Raw genomic sequence first — 25956 nt, 5'->3', positions numbered from 1 at the left:
CTTGATAAATGTGACCAGCTGGCCTGAGATGGGAATGGAGATGGATGACAATAATACCACTGTGTGTGGATCTTCCTCCATTTTTTCCTGTCTTGTTCCACTTTTTTGTGTCATGGACCTCACGTTCACATTGGTGGCTTTAAAGAAAACGTTTTGGAAAAAAATGTTCTTCTTGCAGAGAGTTAGATGAGAAGATTGATACCATTTAAATGTCTGTATGCTAAATATATGAAGCGACAGGCAGCAGTCAGTTAGCTTAGCATAGCATAATGGCAAGAAACGGGGAAACGGCTAGCCTGGCTCTGTCCGAAAGTAACAAAATTCACCTATCAGCACCTCTAACGCTCATGCACTTCACAAACCAGATATAGTTAAGTGTTAATTAGTGAGCTTTAGAAGTGCTGGTAAGCTAGTGGTCTTCCGGTGATTATGCTAAGCTAAGCTAAACACTGCAATTATAAAGGATCAAACTCTTCTCCTTCAAATCTTAGCTAATCTCAAACTGTTCCCATTGAAATATGATCCTGACAATGTGTGATAAAACACAGGAAACACAAGCATGATGGTGACATAGTGAATACATGTTGGCGCGTTCAACCAGATATGAAAGCTGTGACTGTAATGAAAGTCATCATTGACGATATTGCTCTTACATGTTCTTCCATGCTACATCATGTAAAATATGAAAGCAGACTCAGTGTTTTAAATGTTGATTTACGAGTTACACGTGATAAGTGAGTGTAAGCAGAGCAGATTATAGCAGTGCCAAAGAGTTCCCTGTTTTCTGGTAACAGCTGCAATTTACTGGGTGTTAACTTTTTAAAAAGTAAACGTTTCAAGAATGACTGGAGATCTAAAACTAGTTGGTCATCAAAGAATTAAAGACCAACATTCACTTCACAGATTTATCTCCTTTTCATTATGAAATCTCAGCTTTGTAGCGGCTCCTTTAACACTATGAGTATGGAATGAAAATATGACTCTGAACATAATGGAAATAGATTTAAAACAAAATCAGGTTGAAACTATATAACAAAGCACATACACATTAAAAATAATCATGCTTACTTAAATTCACATTATGTTGCATCTCATTCATTCACAATATTGGGCAGGAAAACAAAAAAAAACAAAGGTGCAAATAAGAAATGTCACAATAAGTAAAACAAAAAATTGGTCTAAGTGTCCGTCAGTTTCCAGTTTCGAAGGAGCCACATGTGCATTTGGACTCGTGTGCATTTCAGTGCTATATCACATATTGTCAAAGTGATCCACAAATCCAAGGTTAAACAAGACAATCACAGACAGGAGGATGTTCAGCATTAGGAATATCCCTTGTTTGAATAATTTTGTTTTGTTTGTACCCTAATACATCTCATAGGCACTGGACCTTGTTCAGTTTAAAAGACACAGAGCTGATAAATCTTAAAGTGCTAATCTATCACCAAGTTCTTTAACATCATGAGTCTGAGGAGTATTTTAAAAGATTGTGGTACACTCCATGCACTTTCACTTTCATGCAGCGTCATCCTTTGTTGCAGTATTGACAATATGGCACGGTCACATTTATCACTTTAAATAACTTCTTTTTAAAAAAATGTTTTAATTACAAAAACAAGTTCAGTAAAGTACATTGCATTTCAGCTGCAAGTACCGAACATCTGTCTGTCATGTTGGCTTGCACACAAGCATTTTATTTTCCCCTTGTGCACAAAGAAATTTCAAAATATATCATAAAAATGAACAGAACAGAACAGATGCTTAGTTCATTCTGTTCGCCAATGCAAAATAATAATAATTACAGAAAAAATGATATGATTAATCACAATTTACCATATGAGGTGTACAACATCTAAAAAGAAAAGGTAAAATTCCACTCTGTGACATTGAGTCTCCAGTCTTTTTCTATCACTACTACCCCTCTTTCTAGCAGTGTCTCGCCATTTGAGAGCGCAAGGACAGCGGAAGACTGTGTATCAAAGAGACCACTGTTCCCTTGGCTTGGCACATGGCAAGTATAGTACAGTTACAAGAATTTCAGCAGCCTCTCTTAAGAGGTGAATTTAAGGAGCCTGCTTGTGATTTAATTCTACTAATTCATCAGTTATGGGTTTTTTTTGCAGCAATTGTTCTTTTCTGATAATATATGTTGATAATGTTTTCTTCATAGCCACTGAAAACATAAAGAGACTTAAAAGAATTCACATTAATCCAGAGATTCACATCTGGCATACAAAAACAATATGCGGACAGCACGGTGTATTTATTTTCCCTTTTCAGTGAAAGGCTAAGTTGCAATTTGGTTAAAACATTCTAGGGGATATTGTACTTAAGACTCCATTTCTAATGGCTCCTGCTTTAACTAAAGCTCTATTTGGCACTGGAGAATGCCAATCAAGCGCTCGGTTAAAGAAAAATCCTTTCATACATACACCAGCCAGCTTTCACTCTTTCTCCCCCCTGCCATTCTTCTTTTTGTCCTCCATTAAATTTCAGTCCTATTCAAGCGAGGTACCAGGAGACCATTATCTCTCCCTTGTTCCTTGCATTTCGCCAGTCTTTCAGTGCGCTTTATTACTCCCCCTAGTCCCCCACGCCTTCTGTCTCTGTTTAACAAAGACCCAGAGGGGGGTTTGGTCCAGCTGCCCCATATGTCAGTCAGATACAGTAGTCAGCATACGAAAAAATAACATCCCACACCCATCCAACCCCAGACGTGTTCACCTTTATTAGTTCCAGCTGAATCTTTCTGTAAAAAACACACATCCATGCACACACACACACAATTTCAGAATACCAGGGGTAAAGATATGGCAAGTTTTGGGAATGTATGAATGTATTTACATCATGTGAATGCCTGCATGTGGTGGTGTGTATTCTGTCCCCGATCTTGCTGGAGGACATTTTCATAATATTTAGGGATGGGGGGAGCGATGTCTGGACACAGATGCAGAACCGAGGGGTCCTCAGAGGAAATATTATGTGCACACGTGTGTCATGACATCAGCTTCCTGCTGGCTTGCAACGCTTAAATCTTCCTGTGCTTCCTGTAGCCTACTAAACTTCCTTTCTCCTGTGGGGGCACTGTCCCACCCTCACACGCAGCACACCACTTTTGTGCAGGTGCCAAAGCTGGACAAACTCCTCCGGCATGGCATGGAACCACTTATAGGGCAGGATGTTGTCGTAGTAATGATGTCTGACCGGTTGCTCATCTAGGCCTACGGAAAACGGCCAGAAGCCGTAGGTTGTCACTTCCTCGCACAGCCCCAAGGCCAAGCTGACCAGGAAGAGCCCCGTGGAGAGGCGTTTGGCATGCACGCCGCGGGCCTTCCAGAATTTTCCCACAGTGCGCAGGAACTCCGGGTTGGCAAAGAGTACGGTGAGGTTGGAGGAGGAGTCTGCCAGGGCGTAATGCGCCCGCATTGACAGGTCGGTGCCAGGCTTCATAGAGAACGCTGGCATGTAGATGTGGCTGGAGCCGTAGATCTTCATCTTTTCCACAAAATCTTTTCTCGACAACAGAAGGTTCTGAAACCTGAGTACATAAACAGTGATAGAGAGAAAGAGCGGGAGTAAGTCTAAATGTTGTGATGTAACGACATATATTCTACTTTTGAATCCACGTACTGCTGGAGTCACCAGTAGAGTTCATTTCCTGCCTGGATGTCATTTGAAGATGCAATGCTAAAAAAGCGTAATAGTCTGTGCTGTGTGGACTATACACAGTTTAGAACAGGCTGTTATTATTCAGTTTATTTTAGTTTTGACTTTTATATGTCACAGTGCATCTCTTCACATCACTACAGTGCCATTTCTATCAATGTTAGTATATCTACCCAGTACTATTTGAGAATAGAGTTGATTATGCCATTCTGAATCTTAAAAAACAAGCTGATTACCTTTTCTCTATGATGCTGGGGTTGGCTGTCACCAGATGTGTTCTGTTTCCCACATCCTCCACATATTCCTTTGAAAGTGGTGGAAGGTTACACCTAAATGAGTAAAACACACAATATAGCATTTCACAAACTCGATGATAGATACACGCTATGAACTTGTCAGTAAAATGTAAAATGATACCCATGATAATGATTTATATAAGCTACCCAAGCATACACACAAGATAAAACTATTCCATGATTTGTCTTAATGGTCATTAACCTGGCTACAATTATAAGATAGCTATAATTAACCTCCTGATTAGATTCAATTATATTTGCAAGCAGAGAAGCAGATTAACGGATAGATCACAATTTTTAAAGTTTGTCATCAACAAATGAACACTGAAAGATGTTTTCCTCACTGTAATCATTCCTCCTGTTCATACCGGCTATTAAAACATCCCCTTTAAAAGTGCTTCCAATTTAAGTGATGGGGCCAAAAATCCAAAGAAATAGACAAAAAATGCATTTAAAGGTTTATCTGAAATTAATATGAGACTTCAGCAGTCTGAGTTATTCATATCGAGTGGATATATGCCACATTTACAGTCTTTTTTGGCATCAACTTCTGTGTTTCCTTGGGCAATGTTCCCCTGTTGAGCTGCAGTGGAAGTCAAAATAGGGACTTTCATACTAAAAAGACTGTAAAGTTGAAAGATATCTGTATGATTTGACTCATTTGGACAAGTTTCATATTAGCTTCAGATAAAAATGCATTAAATCCACAGTCCCCGTCCTGTGCAAAATGTATTTAAAAGTTTAAGTGCTTTTTGAAGGGATCTTCTAATGGTCAGTATGAATAGGAGGAATGATAACAGCAAGAAAAAAAAAAGAAAAAAAAATCAATTTCAGCACCTGACTGTTGTTTTAAGAAATACTTGAAAAATTGTGAACCCATCCTTTAATTCATTTCCCATTAGCTTGTGTCACAACCACAAACACACAAACAGTGTCTCTGGTTTACTAGTAATTCAAATTATCAACCACAATGATGTTACTATACTAAATTTGCGTTAAAAGCTCGCAAGATAATGTGTTCAGTTGATTCCATTACTCTAATTATAGAGCAATTTCGTGCTGGCCTTATCTGTTTATCTCGTGTGCCACAGAAAGGATGTTTTTTGGTTGCAGATGCGAGAAATTAGGACAGCTGGGAAGGACTGTCAATTTTGGGGAAGTGCCATTGTGTCCTCGCTTATGTGTTTCCTTCCTCACGGTTTTCCAGTCATGTTTTCTTCAGTCCTGCTCTGCTTCCAAAATTTTCCATAGGAACCCTTTTCCTTCAACTGACCTAGGAACTGTTCTGCTATCTTTTGGGTCCCTCTGTGATAAAACAGCTGATTCGGCCTAAAATTGCTTTTTTTCAGTTTGGCATTAAACTCCAAATATATGATGAGGCATTTTCTTATCTTTACCATTCATAAGTTGTGGCAGTGTGGACTGACTGGTAAGATAATATTTTTCTTGTGGGTTATCAGCCCACCATGATTTATACTTTCAATTAATGTGTGTGTCTTTGAACCGTTAGAGGAAAGCCAGGACATAATTCACCCTGTTGCTTTTTTTTTCTTTTTCTTTTAAATCACAACACATGTTACGTTGTAGTGCAATAAAATAATAATCTCCACCACATCATGTTGGTCTCCATTATTATCAGTTTGATGTAACAGCACAGAGGTTTGTGTGGTCATGCCTGGTATTCATGTGCGATAACCTCTGTGACAATACACATCAGTCACGTAAGAGAGCACAGAGGCAGTACATAAAGAGTTCACCAGTTAACAGGGAAGGGCATGCAGCATGAACAACATGCAAGCTGTTGTTAATAACAGACGTTGCCTTCCTGGCATTTTTTCTTCAACCTGTGCGGCAATCTATCATTTGCTCAGATGGTTAATCTGGGCCTAACTGTAGTTTACTCATTAATTTAAATTGTCTCTTGTAGTTGTCACAGTTTCAGGGAAGACAATGGTTTCCGCCAATAAAAAAGCATTTCTTTAACTGCTTGTTTTAAACATAGACACACCTTTATTTCGTACTCATAAAATACAGCAGCTTGTTTGCTTCAACCAGGAATATTTATACTCCTATGTTGCGCCCTATATTTTATTCTGCCTTTTTCTTTCTGCTCATCTCCTCTTCCTACCTCATCTTAATTTATTTTTTGCACACTCACGCCTCAACTTTCTCACTTGGTCTCGCTGTGGCCCATTTCTCTCTCTCTGCCTCTCACCAGCTCTCATTATCACTGATGGCTGATGGTGTTTGTTTGCTTTCTTCAAAACAGCTGATTCAAATTTGGATGAGCAAAAAAGCAGTAACAGACCAAAGTCCCTTGTTTCTCACCGCATGATGAAGTCGGCCTGATCGATGTCTCGCCCGCATTTGCTGTTCCTGAGGATGCCGCCGTTGCCCACCACCGCACACTTCTTCAGGGGTAGCGGCAGAGGGTTGTCCTGAGCAGGAGAAAACATACAGCTCTGTTATTGCACTCACAGACACAAGCACCTCGACATCCACATACAGAACCACATTCATTTTCTCTTGACTTAGATCCTAAAATTGAAGCTGGTTTAAGAGTCACCGTGTTCAGCGAAACTCCAGACCATCAACCCGCTGCTAATACCCCATGAAAGCAAGCAAAGGTCATACAGCGACTGAATCAGATTCTGTGTCTGAGTATGCTCCTGGAACAACGTCTACATTATGCGTGATGAAATTTAATCAGGAATAACAAGCCAACATAGACAAATCCGCAAAGAGAAAGCAGTACTGTAAAGCAAGGACATAAACCAATCAGCAAATTCCGTATTCCACAAACAGGAATCTTCCAAAAAAGTGCTCTCTTCCTTTACCCTGTCCATTATAATACAATCTGTCAAGTCTGTTTCCCTGTAAATGTCTCACTGTGCTCTATGCCTGGTCCTTATCTCTTATCCCCCCCCTCCCCCCTTTTTATCTCAACAAGCACTCATCCTGCTACAGATTGACTGGATGTTAAATTATTTAAAATGATTGCTATATAACAGTGAATAATGTCACAATATTTCTTTTAATATTACATAACTGTCTAGACTCTACAATCTTTCCACATACCCCCCTGGAAAGTGTCCCCGTTTGGGAATCACTGTCTGAATTACAGCCTTGTATAAGGCAGTAATAAAAGTGGTTACAGAGGACACTGAAATGCCACGCTTCATGTGGCAAGGGCCAAAAATGTCTTTTCTCTTTGTCTTGGCTGTATTTAAGTCGGAGGCATGGATTAAATGAGACGACGGAAACAATTGTGCCCATTATTCCCTGTGGAGTGCACACACTTGAGAATACACACACAAAAGTACAGACACACACCTCTCCTTCCCTCAGGGTCTCTTTTGGACCGTGACAAGGGGTTGAGTCAGAGACGACAATACTCTGCTAACAGCACATCAAGCTGCGGAGGGGAACCTGCAAGCTGGGCTCAAACTTGAGAGGGGGAAACTAATTCCAGTAGCACATGGCCCAACTAAATCTGGAACGTTATCATTACCAATAATCCAAATAGCTTATTCATATCTTGACTTTGCTGACATATTTTGGATTGGTTCATATGGTATATTTTTGCTTTATATTTATTTTATTTTTTATTTTTTATTTTTTATTGTTTAGTCCAAAAAACAGCCCAAAGCCAAAAGATATTTTGAGAAAAGCTTCATTCCACCTTCCATCTTAATAGCTGAAGATGAAAGGTGGAACCAAATACTGTTTGATTTATTGTTACTGTTACTGTATGTGTATATATATATATATATACACACACACACACACACACACACACACACACACACACATACATAACTTAGGAACTATATAAGAAACAATGCTAGGAATCAACTGTACAGTCCACTGAACTGTATAGTTGCTCTGTTTGAGCCATTGAACAAACCAGCAATTAACAGTCAACGCCCTAATTGGCACATTCCCTGGCAGATGCCCAGATACTGTAGCTGTTGCCAGCTTGGTGTAGCGTGGCTGTCTGTCTTTGTTCAGACCTGCAATCACAGCAATGGTAGTTGAGAAACCAGAGTTTGTGTGTGTGAGAGCTTTGTCCACCCCACCTAAATACTAGGTACCTTCCTTCTGGGAAACACATAACTCGCCACAATTTATGTGCTTGATGAGAAAACGCAAGCAGGCTATATAAACGCTATATAACGCTACACACAGTGTAATGATTCGCTAAAATCACACCCGGAAACAACACATATTAATTTATATGAGCAGAGTTATACAAATTCTGCACAAAACTGGTACAAGGATAACAAAGACTTGCATTTTGTAACCGTCTTTTTAACGGTCAGTTTCCTGAAATGTCACAAAAAACACTGTTATTATCTCATCCTGAGTGGAACATAGCCTTGCAAATATTGTGGTCACAGACGTTGTGAGATATCTGCAGTTGACATTCTGCCAACACCCAAAAAGGTAGCTTGTCCAATCAATTTGGGACATCGCCTCAAGAGCTTTGCATGTTGCTGTAGAGTTTTTGTAAATGTAAAAATAATCTCATTAAAAACTGAATTGAACTGGGATGGTGGCAGAAATCTTAACATTGAAAATAGCATTTCAAAACCACTTGTAAGCGGTAAAATACATGTTTAGTTATCCTAGTGACTGAAATATCTCAACTACTATTTAACAGACTGCAGTGAAATGTTATACAGACAACCAATGGTGTCCAGAGGATGAATCCTCCTGATTTTGGTGGTCCCCTGACATTTCCTCAGCTAGTCAAAATTGTGGCAAAATCTACATAATGGAGTGGAAAAAAATGTAGTGCAGGCCTTAATGTCCCCTCAGCATGAAATAAAAACTTTGGTGATCCCTGAATCCTGATCCTCCTCCTCTAGCACCATCAGCAGGTCAATAATTCAATATTTTATTTGTCCACACATTTGCGCACATTTATCCAGATATATGAAAAACAACAGCTACACTTAGAGTTCAGTCTCACAGTGCTGCAAGCATAGCTGCAAACTAAGAAGTCTTTTTTGTGATTCAAATGAATCGACATGTACAAAATATTCTTGATATAGTACATGAACACTTACAGTATGTTTGCATTAAAACATTGCATTAACTCTACATCACAAAAAACCCCGGTAACAATAAAGTCTTTAAATCTACTGGCACACACACACACACACACACACACACACACACACACACACACACACACACACACACACACACACACACACACACACACACACACACGTGCACCATGGTTTAGCTTGGCCTTTTTTTATTCACCCTCACCTCCCCCCATCCCTCATGAATGAACATTAACAGCTCACGCTTGCAAATTAGGGTCATATATTCATCACATTTTCCAACCAGGTCATTTGACCTCAGATCTGCAGCAGCAGTCCAATCTTGATTATTCGTGAAATACAGGAACAGTTCCCAGGAACAAACACACCTATCTACAATGCGAACACCCACAAACCGACGCACTGATAAAGAACCGTGTAACAACCCCCCTACAGACCATATCTGAGAATAGATATAAATACACTGACTCAGTGTATGTATATCTATATAAACTCAGTGTCACTGAGTTATAAATACACATTAGGTACAAGTTTATACTACGCAGTTGCAAATGAATGCAGAAACTTGAATCACACCACTTCCAGTTTATACTCTCAGTTTCAACACTACTATTTCAGCACACCTAGATTAGACTGAACTTCCCAAAAGTGGCAAAAAACACCACCCACCCATCCTGTCACTGCAGAAGGTAAAAGATGCTTTTATGCGTTTACAGCATCTTTCAGCATCTTCTTGCTCTAGCAGACTCTTCTGCACATCTCCACTTCTGAATATTGACTCCTCTCACACAGAGAACACTATACCAGTAATTCTGTCTCGTTCAAGGGTGTCCGTCTGCTCTACCGCTCCCCTCCCCACCTCCATTATGGATCAACAAGGATCCATGTTAAAACCCACAGTCCCCACAACAGTGTCATATTGCGCTGAGCAGAAAAAAACATTTTCCATCATCTGGCAGTAGTTACTTTTCAAGAACACAGCTGTCTATGTCAAAGTCATGTGTCTGGTGGTGAGGGATTCTCTGGTATTCTGTGGCTCTCTGAGGTACAAAAAGAAATCCATAAAGAAATGAAGAAATTACACAGTCTTTAAAGAGAGAGTACATGTTCATTTTCATGTGGTGACTTAACAAACAGACTTTCACCACAATGTTGAAAGCACTGTTATATGAAAATGAAACTTGTATTAGAAGTTCTTTTTCTATTTATGGTAATTACATGCTTGCAGTATCGGGCTTACCGGCACAAAGAGTGGGTAGGTGTCATTGTTGACTGTGTGCGAGTGGTAAAACTCGCCATCGTACCACAGGACCTTTCCTATTGGTGAATTCTCCTTGGTCACGGCAAACATCTTCCGTGGATCGCAGCATTCTGACAGCAACTTCCTGTGCAGACAGAATGAGGGATAATAATAAATCTGGTGCCTGGTGATCTCTGGACAGTTTGACACAAATTGGGTTCAAAAGGACAGTTAAGATTCTGGTAAGAAACAGGCTAGAATAATTGCTTATGACTTGAGTCATCCATTGAAAGATGCATATTTATATGGGTAGGACAAAGAACCACTGAGCATGAGGAAATGCTTTGGATTATTTATGTATGTCAGTTTTAGCTATCAATTCTGAAAAATCTATAGAACAAAACCTTATTAAACACAAGTTCTGTTTAGCTGTATGACTGGAAAAAGCACGGAAACCCCAGCTCCCAGTGAACCACACATCTCCCTATAGGCCCTGGCCGCTGCTCTGCAGGTGTTACCTTCTTTGATTATCCTAATCGGCTTTGCCTCAGAGAATTATCTGTGCGTATTCTCCACTGAATAAGATTTATTAACGTAAATAAGCCTGCAGCAGTGTAACTAACATGCTCTGTTGATTTGGTTTGATTTACAGGGTCATAACCCAAGTAAAAGAGTGTAAAGTGTCTGTGGTGTTAATATAGTCTTTGTGGTGTGTTACTGTAATATTCATAGATTTTTGCAACGGTTTGACAAACACAAACCTTTTCAAATGTGTTTTTGGGAGAATTACAGGCTTTTACGCAATAATAAACATAATTGACTTATGGGTGTCCATTACAATACAACTTCACCCTAATAAGATCATGCCCAGGACCCCCAGCACAGACAAAGGAGGAGGAGGAGGATGAGGAGGATGAGGAGGAGGCCACAGGCCATCAATGACAACAATTTGAACCAAGAACACAACTGAGGATATGTTTGTTGCTAAATGAAACAGTAAACATTTAGTATGCGCTAAAGTGGATGCAGTGTAAACAAATATGAACAAATGGATCGTTTCTTCAGCTCTGTAACTTGCTGCTGCTTTATAACCCTTGCAGCCTACTAAAGGGCAACTATGGGAAAGACATCTGAGCTTTGAGACGTACCTGTACAAATCGATGCCAGTGCTGTTCTTCTGCCACTGTTCCCCCTGCCTCAGCACATCTTCCACTATTTCTTTATCGCGTGGGATTCTGTAGACGGGGAAAATATAAAACCAGCAGAGCACCAGCACGCACAGAGCGGCCCACACCGACAGTTTGCCTCGGTAGCATCGCACGAACATCTTCCCCCCCTCCTCTTGTCACTTGCGCGGCTCAAAACAGCCGGTCCATGCACACTGAAATCCGTGGCGGTGCAGTAAAACGCGGGCTCGGTTCAAAGCTGATCTCTGCGTCCGCTGCAGTTCCCCGTCTCATCCCACAGACGGGCATACATGGAGCTGCAAAGGTAAGAAGACTGTTGCCTCCGGTTGGTCGGCTCAAGCATCGGTGTGGGGAAAATCCGATTTTGTGTGTTAAAGCTCTGATGGAGAGAAGTGGAGGTGTCTATCCCTGCATTGGCGGGTCGGTTGCGGGTTTGCAGTGCAGCAGTGTGTTGTGCTCTGCAGGAATCCGCTGCTCTGATCTCGGTGCATCACCACCATCATTGTAGGGAATCATGCGGGCCCCCTCCCCGCACGGTGTCCCCCTGCATCCCAATTCAAAAAAAAGTGTCCTCCTGTCTCTGGGTACCCCTAATCAGGGTCCACCTTGATTCCCCCTTCTCCCGTCCCTCGGTCCTCTCCTCAGGGCCTCTGCTGTCTGCTGCTGCAGGGTCTGCGGTGGAAATGAACCGGGTCAGTCCAATACAGTCTCCCTCACCTCCCCCCTCTTTCTCCTGTCAACACCCCTCTCTCTCTCCGCCGAGACAAAGTGCTTCTTATGCTGCTGGAGGAGGAGGGTCAAGCTCAGTCACCACATGTGTGAGAACGGAAGTCCATATTCAAACTAAAAGCATGCAAGCAGGACACCTATATTGCGGCGCTGAGATGCAACACACATTTCACAAAATACAAAAATATGAAAAGTCGGCCTAAAAATTAAACCAAAAGATCTCAATTAACCACAGGTGAAAAAAAGGCCTGACAAAACTATATATGTGGGAGTACCGTGTGATAAGCACAACAAAGGCATTCAAGGAAAAATGTTTAAGTCTTTACAAATGTCTACTGTTGTAATTGCTTTATTCTTAAGGCCATAACATGTTTCAATATATTGTCTGATTTCTATTTTGACCCTCTGCCCAACTCTACTACACAGACTATGGCTCCAAAAGATGTCACACAAGAAAGATGGTATTTCCAAGGAAAGGAGACATTTTGGCCAAAGTCTTGGCTTCATTTGTGTTCAATTTACATGAAATCTGTTTTACGTTGTGGGAAAACATATTAGACACATATTATGATTCAAAGTAGGAGTATTTGTATGTTTTAAAACATATCTGGAGGGCATCTTTAAATAATTTGTCATAAAGGTAGCCTATTAATTTGAGAATCCCATGTCTAAATCCTGTTATCATACATCCGCTGGCTTGACACGTGTGGCTGCTGCAGAAATCAGCCTCGGTTTCCCGCTGAGATCTGTGATGTGAGGCGTTGCTGCCCCCTGCTGGGCTTTATCTGCACTGACTGAAAAAAACTGCTAAGTGCTGATTGAGTAAGACGCTGCCGGTCACAGTACCACACTCCAACCCCAAACCAATCCCCATGCATATTATCACATTTCATTCTATTGCCATTCTACCAATTTCTGTTCTATAAATTAAATTAAACTCTTTCTTGTTTTATTCCTGATCAAGGTAAAGATTTCCTGTGATTTGTTTCGCTGTGTAAATTAAAGGTCTGCTGACCTCTTGTGGAAAAAGTCAGAATTTAAAATAAATAAATAAATAAATAAAAATCTTATGAGTGGGTGGAGTACACATCAAACATTTTTAGTAAGTCCATTTTTTAGAAGTGCTTTCTCTCTGCATGAACAGTGTGTGTGAGAAGGTTGGCACCTATTCAGTTTGGGACTTCTCCATTTGTGAAGGCCACAAATAGATTATTGTACTGGGTATGGAAACCACAGGAATCCACAGAATGAATTTTTTGTTCCAAGGCACTGTGTTCAAACCCCCAAAATCTAAAATTAACATAAGCAATATGTAGCTTTTAAATATACACTATAATTACAAGAAAAGAAAGAATGAATTCTCATCATAGACAGTTCTTGAATAGTTGGAGGCAGACTTTATTAGCCCAGGGACAAGATTAGACATTAATGTTATGAGTTACACAGATATTTGCATTTTCTCATTTCTGTGTATAAAATACAACAATACAGCTGAATTGTTTTTTCAGTAGATTTGTTTTTCCCTACTTAAGCCCTCTTATGGAACTGCTATGTGCTAATTCAGATTTTTCAAGATTTCTTTTACTGCGACCCAAAGGAGAAAATGGTACTGCATTGACTGAACTGCTGCATATAAAAACAGAAATGTCAAAAAGACACTTAATAAATAAAATAAAAAGAATAAGAATTCCAAAAAGCATATTCCTTACCTCTCCCATTCAGAAATACAGACATAGTACCTTCACAATTTACAAGCATATAAACACATAGATGACAACAAGCAATAATAACATCCATCCTGTAGGTATCTCATAACCCCTCCTACTGTTTTGTCTGGATAAACTGACTAGGCTGATATATATATGAGGGTAATGTGGGCCATTCAGGGCACTGGCTGCACCCTACTGGGAAACTTTGAGGGCAATGTCAAGGTTATACCAACAGGCAGAGGGATGCCATGGCAGGCCACTTGGCTGAAGTCATATGTCAGCTGCTCTGTGTGCCCTGTGTCCAACAAAGTGCCACTATGGAGGTTTGTACAAGAGCCAAAAAAGTGTAAGGAGAGAGGTACAGTGACACAGAAACAAAGCAAAGGAAAAAAGCATCTTGACTAATAATAATAACAACAATAATAATAATAAGTCCATTAATTATCTTTTTGTCCATCTTTTTATCCTCTATAAGTCTTGAATACAAAATCAAAGTTAGATTAAAGTACAGACGTGTTATCGGCAAAATATAGGCTACTCATAAAGTAATCATCATGCAAAACCCCTTCCAAAGTTATTTATTAGTGTTATTACAATATATTTATAGTATCATTATCAATATTACTGATTCCGTTTTGATGTTGTGTTTGGTCAATGTGGAGAATATTGTAATTACTTTATTTAGTAGCTAAATTATTCAGAATGCATCAATGTAAATGTATTTAGTTCACCACAGAGTATCACCAAAACGTCTGCATCCCTAAAACATTTTACATTCACCTGCACGGTATCCAGTGTGTCTCCTGTTTAATAGGTTTGAAGACTGTACTGTACACAACGTGACACAGACAAAAGTAACTACACAGATCAAAAAGTCATCATCCAGTCACCTCCTCATGACTTAGCTGGCTGGGTCGTGTCCATGGGTTCAGATGGATTATATAGCAGACAACTGACAATAACAAATAACACTTCGAAGAGCAGGAGAGGATGGACTAGAGTCCTTGATGATCACGCACTGGCAGCCTGTCCTGGAGAATAATGCAGCTGTAGCAGATGTCCTCTTGAGGTTCAAAATGAGTTTAATTATTCTGATTTACGGCCACATAAGGAGAGCAACAGGGTGGACTGTCACTTACCTATTTGTGAATGCAGACAGTAGAAAGTGAATTACAAACTGTTCCCCCCCGATACTGTGGCCTCCCTATTTTTTCCTTTTTGTGTATACGACTGTGTGGAGACAGAGGGGAGTTGGGTTGCATCAGAAATAGCACTCCCACCTGCTGAGGATCACTGAGAAGAAAAAAAAAAATGATGACAGAACATTTGTTGTCCCCCGCGTCTTCCTCCTTTTATTGGCTCTCATTGCTCACTGAGGTATTGTCTCACTGATGTATAGCTCTTGTCCCCCTCCCCCCTGTTGTATTAGAGGCTGAAACAAGCACTGGGTGTTGGGTTGTGTTTGACACTATAATATAACAGGAACAGGACAGTGTATGTTAAAAGAATATTGCTCTGCAACAGTATAGGGATAGAAATTGAGATGAAAAACTCTGAGGCCTGTGAGGTACAATAGTGAAAATCTCAGATAAACCAGGAGCAGAGTTGAAGACATTTTCACTTTTGTTTTCTAATCCCCGTGAAGCCCTTTACAACTCATTGAGTCCACCTAGGTTCATCCATGTTTCATGTGACTCTCCCGAAGATGTCCTTGTAGCTAATGCTCTGTTTACCAAAACAATCTTAGCACTCACTTCGGCTTTATTCCTGCATAGGTTGGTGGAAAGAAGAGAAACTTGATGCTCAGGAGTAAAGTGATTTGTAAGAAGTGTCACAGCTCAGGCTGAGATTAGCACCGATACCCCGAAATCTTGATTGAGTCCAGCCAAGAAATGTTGACAGCAGGTGTAGAATTCGAAAACACACATGTACACAGAACAGAAGCGAGTTGTTGACAGAGTTGAGGAGGTCAGAGAGAGCATAGGCCTTTTTAATTAACAAATGAATGAATAAGTTAGCAAGTTTAAAGCACTGTATCTGTCTTATGGGGATTCATTTAATGAAAAAAAGGTGAAGATTTCTATCAAATAACCATCATTATCACCACAACCTCCAGGGGTAGAAACGTGTCCCAAATCCATACTACATACAAATTACTGTTTTCTGCAATACTATACACAAACAGGACATGGAGAAGCTGAAAAATTGGAAATAAAGTTGTGGGTGGTGAGTTTCAGAAGAACTTGTGGAAAACAAAAAAGTATCACATCCTAAGAAAGTTGTTTAGTTGACAGTAGTGAAAAAAACAAGTTTGATTACAGTCTGACATTGCACATCTTTTCCTGTTTGGATAAAATGGTCAAGTATGTTGATTTTATTTATTTATTGCACATTAACCTTAAAAAACAGCGAACTATGACAGGTACAGGAACTTTAATAGGCAGACACCTATTTCAGTTCCTGTACAACAAGAAATGGCAAATCACAACAAAAGGTGGCAAGAAGCAGAATGGGTTGACCACGAACTGGTAAAAAATGGTCCTGTAAGCATTGCATTCAGTGTATCTATATATATTTGTACAGCACTTTTCATTCACAGTGAAACTCAAAGTGCTAGAATATTTATAACATAAGAGTCTTTCTTTCTTTCCCCCCGCCCTCCCCTTTGTGTGTGTGTGTTTTTTTTTAAGGAGTCCATCATCCACCCACCAAACAGATGTGCTGGCTCACAGAAACAATAGCTTCCAACATCAGCTTTGGCACATAAACTTGAGTCTTTTGCAATCTTTCCCTGAAAGGATGTTTACGTTTATGTCTGTTTATTCACTGCCAGGATGTTTAACGGTGCCAAAACAACTGTTGCTCATCTTCTTCACATCCCAGAACTCTGAACTGTTATAGATCTACTGAGATGTATTCAACAGATCCATTACAGATTAATCAGCTTCTCTCTCAGGAGTTAGGGTCATACATTTGTCTGAATGTGTATCGTGCTCCAAGGAGAGATTGTTGTAAGGAGTTTGGACCAATTCAGATCCAATTTTCTGCTTCTCACCACAGCTGGATGCAATTTGGCTTTTATGAATCTTTTTTTTTAAAGACTGACAGTCTTCTCTGTCTTGCTTGTTGTCTTCACTTTTACTAAAAAACATAAAATCTTTAGATCTTTTTAAGTTGTATTTGTTGTTTTAAAGACTTTTTCTCTCCTCCTCCTCTTGCCAAATCTCCTAAAATTCTATATAAAGTCTGAATAATTTTTATATATTCACTGTAGCAGCTATTCAAACTTCCTTTTCCTCCTACTTCTTTTCCATTTGAACTCAAAGCCAAAAATGGAACAACCTCTTATTATTTGCCTCTTACCCTCTAGTTATTTTAGGGGCCCTACATAATCACACCAACCAGTATTTTCATCATAATAACTGTGATTAGAATAGAACAAATGTCAAAGGAGCTAATTCCTGTTATTTAACCTTGATAATGTCGCTCTACTAGTTCCCCCTATGATAAATCCGAGTGGCAATGACAAGAGCTAACAGTCACTGCATGGCTGCCATACAGCGGCGGATGAACAGTCTGCATGTGATTAGACTTTGATGACACGTTTGATTCAATACCCAAAATCGTTCAGAAAACACACAATAAATAATTGAGGAGAATAATATCTTTGAGTCTGATCCTGTGTGTTGACAGTGTTATTAAATTCATGCCGTCAAAGTTAACAGCGGCCTACAACGGGGAAAGAAGCCGGACCTATTATTAGAATATGTTTCAGTGCTTTTGAAATGCATGGAGGCTTTGGGGGTGTATTACACCCATTGTAACCAACAGCATTATCACTAAGAATTTAAACTCTCTCATTTGGGTCATTACACTTATCCTAACACTAATCATTCTTGTAATTACTTACGCTAGTTAAGCTAAAAGTACTCTAGATGCAATGATGTAAGTGTACATGAAACTATTACATGATTTCATATGATTTTTTTCTTCTTCTATTGGTCTAAATTGGCTTTTTTTTCCACATAATGAAAGACAATGTTTGGACAATACCATTAAGGTAATGCTCATGATTTATTATTACACTTCCCCAGTGTTGTCGCAGTGTCAGTGGAGGTGATATTTCATGCCTGGTCCTGTGCCAGCACATTCTTTGGACCAGACATTATATCTGCTGTCCACTCGCCACCCAGCTCACATAAAAAGCTGCCCATTGTCCTCAGTAGCTGCTGTTTGACTCTCTGCACCTCTGCAGACACCCATTCACAGGTAAGACATATTGTTGGTATGTATGTTTGGTTTCTGTATTTTTCAGTAAATCCTCCACATTTTTATTTAGTTACTAATAATATTCCAAAATGATTTGTTCTTTTTTTATGGTTTAGGTAAATGGAAATCTGACCAGTATTACCAGAACTTTTAAAAATATAATAGCTATTTCCGTACAAGGTTTCAGAATGATTGATGGAAGATGTTAATATAGACAATAGAAGAATGTGTCACCAGTTTTGCAGCAGTGAAAGTGTATTAATTACAACGTCTTTGCTGTTGCTACAGGATTCTGTCTGTTTTCACAGATATAGATGTTATATGAAGCTATTGACAAATATATGAGCTGTCATCAGTCATCGTGTAAAAACAAACTGAGATGATTCTGAATATAGTTGAGGGAACTGCTCTTGCCACGTCCTTGCTTTAATCTTCTTGTCAAATGATGTTGAGGACTGTTTGCTATGTGGTGTCTTGTTCGCTTAAATTACACTGTGGGGTGACTCATGAACCCTAAACTGTACTAATACACAACTGTTTCTCTGTTGTGTTTGTTTGTTTATTGTGCATAGGAGTGAGGTAAGAACATTTGATATCCTCCATTCCTAAATGACTTCTTTAATTTATGTTTTCATATAAATCAAATTATGAGAGCCTATAGCATCATCAATCCTCATTTGTGCCCTGTTTTCTGTTTCAGGAGTCTGACAGACCCAGCGAGATGAATCCCAAGGGGGAAAAGGTGAGCTGGCTATATTTCACTGTGTTAATCCTCCATGCATGGACAGGGGACACATTGTCCTTATGCACATAGCAAAGATCCGACAGTGGTTATCTGTCAGAGCTGTTATCAGTATCCCTGAGAGCTTTCCTCTTGACTTCATCCTAATAATAAAACATTATCTTTTCACATGAAGTGCAGCAGAGTTTCACACTCACAGGTCTTTCCATGCATGTTTTACTTTACATGGAAAAGTTGATGGACTTTGTCCTGTGCTGGTTAGATAAGCAGGGAGGGAACAAAAGGACAGAGTGATTTCAGCCAGGGGGGAAAAAAACAGCCTTTGTGAAGTTTGTGTTCAATTTTAGTTGAAAGATGTTAAAGCAACTAATTTTTCTGCAATTATTTTGGTATGTGAGGTCCTTTACCAAACCTGAATAATCTCAGTAACTGTTTATTTATTATGATTGAAATCAAATTGTGTATAACTGTTTGACACTTTTTTCCACAGCCGAAGTCGAAGATTTCGGCTTCTCGCAAGCTCTCCCTCAAAGTGAGTGGTTATGATTTACCATATTATACTAGTGAATATGATACTCTATATGAAGTATTTAGTACCAAATACATTCTATATGTAATACCAAGAAATAGTTTTGCAATATAATGAAAAGAAAAGACAATAGCCACACAGAGTTTGTTTACATGACTAGAAAAGACTGGTTTTCCTCACATTTCTTTGCTCTGTTATGATTGATGTGTTTTGCCCAATCAGATGCTCCTCCTCACAAGAGCCTGTGAGGATTTGGAGAGGGAGATACAGGATAGGGAGGAAGAGAAAGTGCGCTATCTAGGAGAGAAGTTGCCCCCTCTGCAAATGTCTGGATTGTCAATGGTCGATCTACAAGTAAAAGAAATGAGTACAGTATGACCTCCAGCTGATCTGTTAGATGTATGAGCATGTTTAAGTAACGTTAAATCTTCGATTCTCCTCAGGGTCTTTGCAAGCAGCTTCATACAAAAATTGATGTTGTGGATGAGGAGAGATATGACTGCGAATCCAAAGTGAACAAACACAACAAAGATGTAAGTGTCCCTGAACATACTCCTACACCTAGCACGTATTTGTCTCATTATACAGCTCAGTCACTGCTTTGTAAAGAAAAACACTCTCTCTTTTGGTTTGTATTTTTTATACCTATACAAACCACTTTACTTATAACTCAAAAATAGAATATGCTGGATGTCAAAAATCTTAACAGAGCACAAAGTGAATTTTGCTGTAGCTACTTTTGTGTCTCAGATGTGATTTTCCCCTATTTTTTATAGATCCATGAGCTGAAGCTGAAGGTACAGGACCTTGGAGGCAAGTTCAAAAAACCTGCCCTTAGAAAGGTGAGGGTGTCAGCAGATGAGATGATGAGAGCTCTCCTGGGCTCCAAACACAAGGGCTCGATGGACCTCAGAGCCAACCTGAAGTCTGTGAAGAAGGAGGATTCCAAACAGGACAAGGTACCTGCTTCAAAACTCCCAAACTTTAAGTCTTTCTGTCTGATGATTCACCTACAACCACCTTAGTGTTTTTTTTTCCAGTGTAGAGAAACTCTTATTATTCTTGTTAATTTTTCCACTCTTCAATTCCAGGTGCTTACCAGTGAAGTGGGTGACTGGCGTAAGAATGTGGAGGCCATGTCAGGCATGGAGGGCCGTAAGAAGATGTTCGATACAGCTGGTGGTGGACAGTGAGACAGTCATTGAGGATGAGAGTAATCAACTAAAAGCAGGGAAAATGAAGTTGTCTAATTGGCTAATTGACTTGAATGTATGTATGTATAACCCCCAGTACATCAGCCTTGCCTCCATTTGCATGACGGCCATTTTCTGTGCAATGACTCACAACACTTAAAGAATAGTGTAGGATGAGTAGAGACTCGTTTTTTTTATAACCAAAGATCAATATTTTGTTTTGTTATATCATTCAATCTGTAGTATTAGTGGAAATGAATAAAGAGATGGTTTCAGTCTTTGATTTGCTATATATGTACTTGACTTTATCATGTTTCATTTTATTGGCAGTTGTTCATTTATGTGTGGTACGTAAGAGGGTGGAAAAGATTTAGCGGATGGATTAAAAAGATAGAGGGAGGGATACAACAGGTGTTGCTTACCTAAATTCAACTTCATAATGTTTAAATAGATCTTGTGGTCACATCCATAAAAAGACGTGAAAGAACATATTTAAATTAAATTAGAACAACCTTTGGTTAACAATACAGATAAAGCCTCCGAAACTTTGAATAAACAAATAATTAGACACGTCAATGCAAAAGAAAAGTGGCCTCTGATATTAACTGCCAAGGCAGTGTTTAGGCAGTCATCAGAATTGTGTGTTTTGCTTATTTTTCAGACTTTAATCCTGACAGGACTAATTCACAGAAAAGCTAATTCATGTTGCAGTTTAATAGAAATACTTCCAAGTTATATTGAGAGTTTGAAGATGGAAATAAACTACAACTACGACTTTCCAGCAGATGGTAAATCTTAGTTTCTGGAACACCTGGCTGTGTATATTTAGCCATGATGTTGTACTCCATAATTCCAAAACCTGAAATGGATAGCTCAACCAACTGGCACTGTTGTCTTACACATTGCATGCATGCGTGCACTTCTGACACACAGTGTCTGTGTGTCAGAGGGTTGGCTGGCTGTCGTTGCCTAGCCACTGTTATTTGAAGTATGACAGTAACACCAACAATAGCTTCAAGATCCCTGGAGCGCACTTCAGTTGGGGTTGAATTTAAACAGCCGATACGTATCGATCAAGCATGTCAAAGTCCATTTACTCACTGTAGGATAGCAGTGCCCGATAATTGTGTGGAATCTGGAAGTCACATTTTTCTTAGTTTGACCTATCATCAGCCTCTACCTGCAGCCTGAAACACATTCGCTGAGTTCATGTTGAAAAGCTGATAAAGAACCTCTGGTCTGCCCTTAGCAAGCTGTTAATGAAAAGCAACCCCAGGTCTTTCTGTGTATTTTCAACCTATAAATAGATACTGATGAGAGTGACCTTCACATAGAATAAATGTTCCAGATGTGCCATCCAGATCATCACCACACATTGCTGACTGTTAAATGCAAAAGGTCATGACACAGGGAGTCTCTGCAATTGTTGAGATGACACATTCAAGCATATCGGTTAATGCTCAAGGGATTTGACACATTGCGGTCACAAGTCACGCTGTGTTTATTCTCAGTGCCACTTGGTGGCAGTCCAAAATCACAGACAAAAAAGTTGTATTGCGCACTGGAAATTCAGTGAAATACTAGAAAAGAATAGTTTGTCTGTTATTTTCTGTCTTAAAACACCTGCAATTTTTCAAATCTGAAATGTCAAATAATTTTTCCTTTCATCTGGCAACTTTCAGTTAAACTTTATTATGACAAACAACTGTTGCTCATCTTAGAAGAATAATTCAAAGAATGATGATGAACATGTAATATTTTGTTTTATTAGTTTTAGCAGATACATCTGGAGGAACTGAGGAAATATGTGTCACATTATATTCATCTCAGAAGCAACTCCTACATGACTACATGACTTTCTAACTACATGAAAGAAAGTAATTAAATGTTTCACCACCTACTTGGAACTATTTTACGTGACTTAATTGAAGCCAAGCACCTGAAGAAACCCCTTTCTCCTTATACAGTATGACTGCATTTTACAACTGAGGCTCTTCTCTCCTACAGGAGAAAATAAACCAAATTTTCACAAGTTGCATGATGGAAGAAGAAGTGGAGCCTGGCGATAAATAATTACCACTGTTCCTCGAAGCAGTGCCAGTTCATTACACTCATGGAATAACCAAAAGGAAAAGAAAAATGAGTGTTAGTCTGCAATGAAAACACTGAAGCAGATTACAATGTTTGCAGTGTGTGTGTGGCCTGATGAGGAAGTGTGATTGATGTTATTAATATTTGGCATACAGCATGAGCAATGTATTTATTGTTGCAGGGACTCATGGGTAGACAATATTAGAATATACTAGTCAATAACAGAGGGTGACCAGGTGAGTAGACAGACTGCCCTGTGCCTGGAGGCCCCTGTAAAAGCTTGATCCAACTCTTCGTTGAAGGTGTGAGTGAAATATTTAAAACCAGAGACTCCTTCATTTTTATGGCGGTACCATTCAATGGAATGGAAATACTGTTGATGTCTTGTGCATCAGTTTATATACCATAGTCTCCAAATTTCAGCAAAAGCAAAGTGTGTGATTTCCACTAGAAATGTGAAATTATGATCAAACCGTGTGGGGAAAATGTTCATGATGTGTCAATGGCTGATGTCTCCAGTTTTCCTTTAGAGAGCAGTTTTAATTACATGCAAACTTAAACTAAACCTGTAAATCAGCAAATGATTTTTTATAAATTCTCACTGGAACTGAATTTCCCCGTTATGAATGCTCTGGCAGAGTTAGTAACAGAGAAGAGGAACTACATGTAGACACTTAAGCAGAGCAGGTTGAAGTAAACTCACTGCACTACAAACTGTGGTCAACAGTTGGCAACTTGGGCAGTTTGATATGGGCATGAGGGCGGGTCAAAGAAAGCTCATAGATAATATCAGACTGGTATAATACTGAGTCAAGCAAAGGGTACAGGCTGGGAGGTGTAGCCAAGTAATGTCTGAACCAATATGATGGACAACAACAAAGACATTCCAGCAACTGGTAGTGGGAAAGTGGCTGGTGTATATATATAGACTTTGGCTTAATGACAGAATGAAGGACAGGTGTGCAGCCAGGTGGATCATCGGGTGACTGGCAGGGGCAACTTGAACTGATTGAGAAGTACAATGATCTGTAAAGCTCCACCAAAGAATGCAGAGCCTGTAGGGGAGGTAGTTTAAAGTTGAAGATGTATGGTGCAACCTTGTACATGGTTATACATGTTTTACACAAGTTGGTTGTAGCTTGGTAAAGGTTTTTTATACTCTCAAATCTGTTTTTAGTTGGTCGAGAACTTCTATTTCAACATTCTGCATCAGTTTAACAGCTTTATTAAGACAATAAGATTCAACTGAATCTGATTAACTGAATAAATGAGAAAATAAATGTAATTTTTGTGGTTTGGATGAGGGGTTGAGAGTTATTGGTGCTGTTTTACCTTCACCTTATTGCACAATAAAAAGTGCAAGTACATTGTTTACCAGGAAGGCAAGGGAGAGATTTGTTCATTTGCTCCTCCAATTCAACATTCCCCAGTTGGTTTTGGCGCTGTTATTCGGAAATGCCTGTTTCTGTGACCTCTGGGCTTGTGCTGCACTAACTAGCTTCTGTATGTGTTTGCAGCTTTCTGTGATGATGTGACAAATAAGCAGCTTGAGGCAAATCCTGTTTCTTTTCTAAATTATAGTCTATATTTGGAGGTAATGACATCGAAAAGGAGCTTTAAAAAAAGCATTAGACTGGTGGATTCAGGGTTTAAATAGACAGCAATGTATGTTGCATGCACGCACGCACACACACACACACACACGCGCATTGACACACGCAAACACACAATTATGCAGTATACTCCCCTCAGTCTAAAAGTGTTAATTGGATTCGGAGTGAGGGGTGAATCTCTTTTCAACCTCAATGAAACATTCCCAGGCAGGAGATATAAGTGAGTGGAAATAAAACGATGAAGACACACATTTGTTATTCACTGCTAATCCATTTGACCCAACTAAAAGGCAGAGGGCTAACCTCACCTCACTTGATCTCAAACTTGTCTCATTTTGTGTACTTTAGCTGAACTGTCTATATCATTCAATCTGTATTAGGTACTGATGAAGTGCTCCTCAAGTTTAAACATACAAATGGTTTCTATCACTGAAGTAACCGCTGACATTTTTCTTTAGGCATATTTTCATCATTTGACAACCACAGGACAAGTTGTGAGCACAACATTCACATATTAGCTAATATAGTTAGCCTAGTTACAAACCCAGCAGATTCAGAATAACATTACCTTTCACTTGGACTCATATTTCTGGTCAGCTATGAACGTGAATGCAGTATTCACTCTTTTAACTCATGTTTGGTCTCCAACAGCTTGCCAGGGACATATTAATAACCCTTCAGCAGCTGAACTCTTCACTATATTCACCAGCTAGCTGCTATGTTTGTCTGTCTGCTGTTTGGTGCTGGGCAGACAGTGTGCAGTGGGTTTATCAAAGATTTTTTTCCTCTAAAAAGATGCCTGCTGTGAAAGTAAATGAGGTTTATGAGAGCAGAAAGACTGAACTGAACCAATAAAGTTAATGGTCGTTCAACTAAAGATAATAAAAGTTGCTGCAGAGAAGAGGGAACTGCAGAATTCGATTATATTTCTCTGTGGATTCATGTGTGGATGAGCAACCCCCTTTCATATTATACATAGTCATTTGTTACCATTGTTAATATAAAATAAAAATGTCCTTTTAAATTGGACTGAGATCGCACCTTTCTTAAAGGGTTGGAGGTGACACATTAAGTGGATTTATAGAGTGAGAGGTTCTTTCCGCCTTGACTATTTTCTGTGTTTGTGTGTGTGTTTCTCCCACATTAAAGCGGTTTCACAGCTATTTCATCAGCTTCAGCAGTGGTTCACAGCAGGTCAGGCCTCGCCCCGCCTACCTATGACAGTCTTCAGCCTGTCCTTCCCCCCTTTATTTATTCACCAGAAAAACTTGCTGAAGGGAGTCAATACATCACAGAAGAAAGCGAGTCAATATGGGAATGAGCTACAGAATATTGGCAGGTCTTTCTCAGTAGCAACATGCAGTATTAACACTGTACTGTGTGCTACTTCACCAGATGCAATTAATTCACCTTCAACTAAAATGTGCCACTAATCTGACTAGATAGCTGGGGAATGAATGCAACTAGCATTCTGTATCTGGTGGATCTCAGACTTAATATTCACCCCATCTGAAGATGTGTTCATGAAATTCTTCATCAAGACCCTAATTCTATGTCACTATTTCCCATTATGGGAAAAGCTTAACATAAAATACATACATAAGATTCATCTCAATC

At 39.4% G+C, this 25956-nt stretch overlaps 2 protein-coding genes across 2 annotated transcripts; one reads left to right on the top strand and one right to left on the bottom strand.

The window, feature by feature from the left end:
- Positions 1 to 2650: 2650 nt before the first annotated feature.
- Positions 2651 to 11604, bottom strand: st8sia1 (ST8 alpha-N-acetyl-neuraminide alpha-2,8-sialyltransferase 1). The gene is made up of 5 exons (XM_062443945.1): positions 11426 to 11604; positions 10278 to 10422; positions 6291 to 6400; positions 3903 to 3995; positions 2651 to 3538 (listed from the first exon to the last, which is right to left on the bottom strand). The coding sequence occupies exons 1-5, from the start codon at positions 11602 to 11604 to the stop codon at positions 3058 to 3060; spliced, it is 1008 nt and encodes a 335-aa protein (XP_062299929.1). The 3' UTR covers positions 2651 to 3057.
- A 7271-nt stretch (positions 11605 to 18875) lies between these two features.
- LOC134004379 (troponin I, slow skeletal muscle-like) lies at positions 18876 to 20916 on the top strand. The gene is made up of 6 exons (XM_062443613.1): positions 18876 to 18913; positions 19404 to 19445; positions 19665 to 19796; positions 19886 to 19975; positions 20219 to 20401; positions 20534 to 20916. Exons 1-6 carry the CDS (start codon positions 18893 to 18895, stop codon positions 20633 to 20635), a joined length of 570 nt encoding a protein of 189 aa, XP_062299597.1. The 5' UTR covers positions 18876 to 18892; the 3' UTR covers positions 20636 to 20916.
- The last annotated feature ends 5040 nt before the right edge of the window (positions 20917 to 25956 follow it).

Source organism: Scomber scombrus, chromosome 22 (assembly GCF_963691925.1).
Source record: "Scomber scombrus chromosome 22, fScoSco1.1, whole genome shotgun sequence".
Classification (NCBI taxonomy): Eukaryota; Metazoa; Chordata; class Actinopteri; order Scombriformes; family Scombridae; genus Scomber; species Scomber scombrus.
This window is presented reverse-complemented; position numbering and strand designations above follow the sequence as displayed.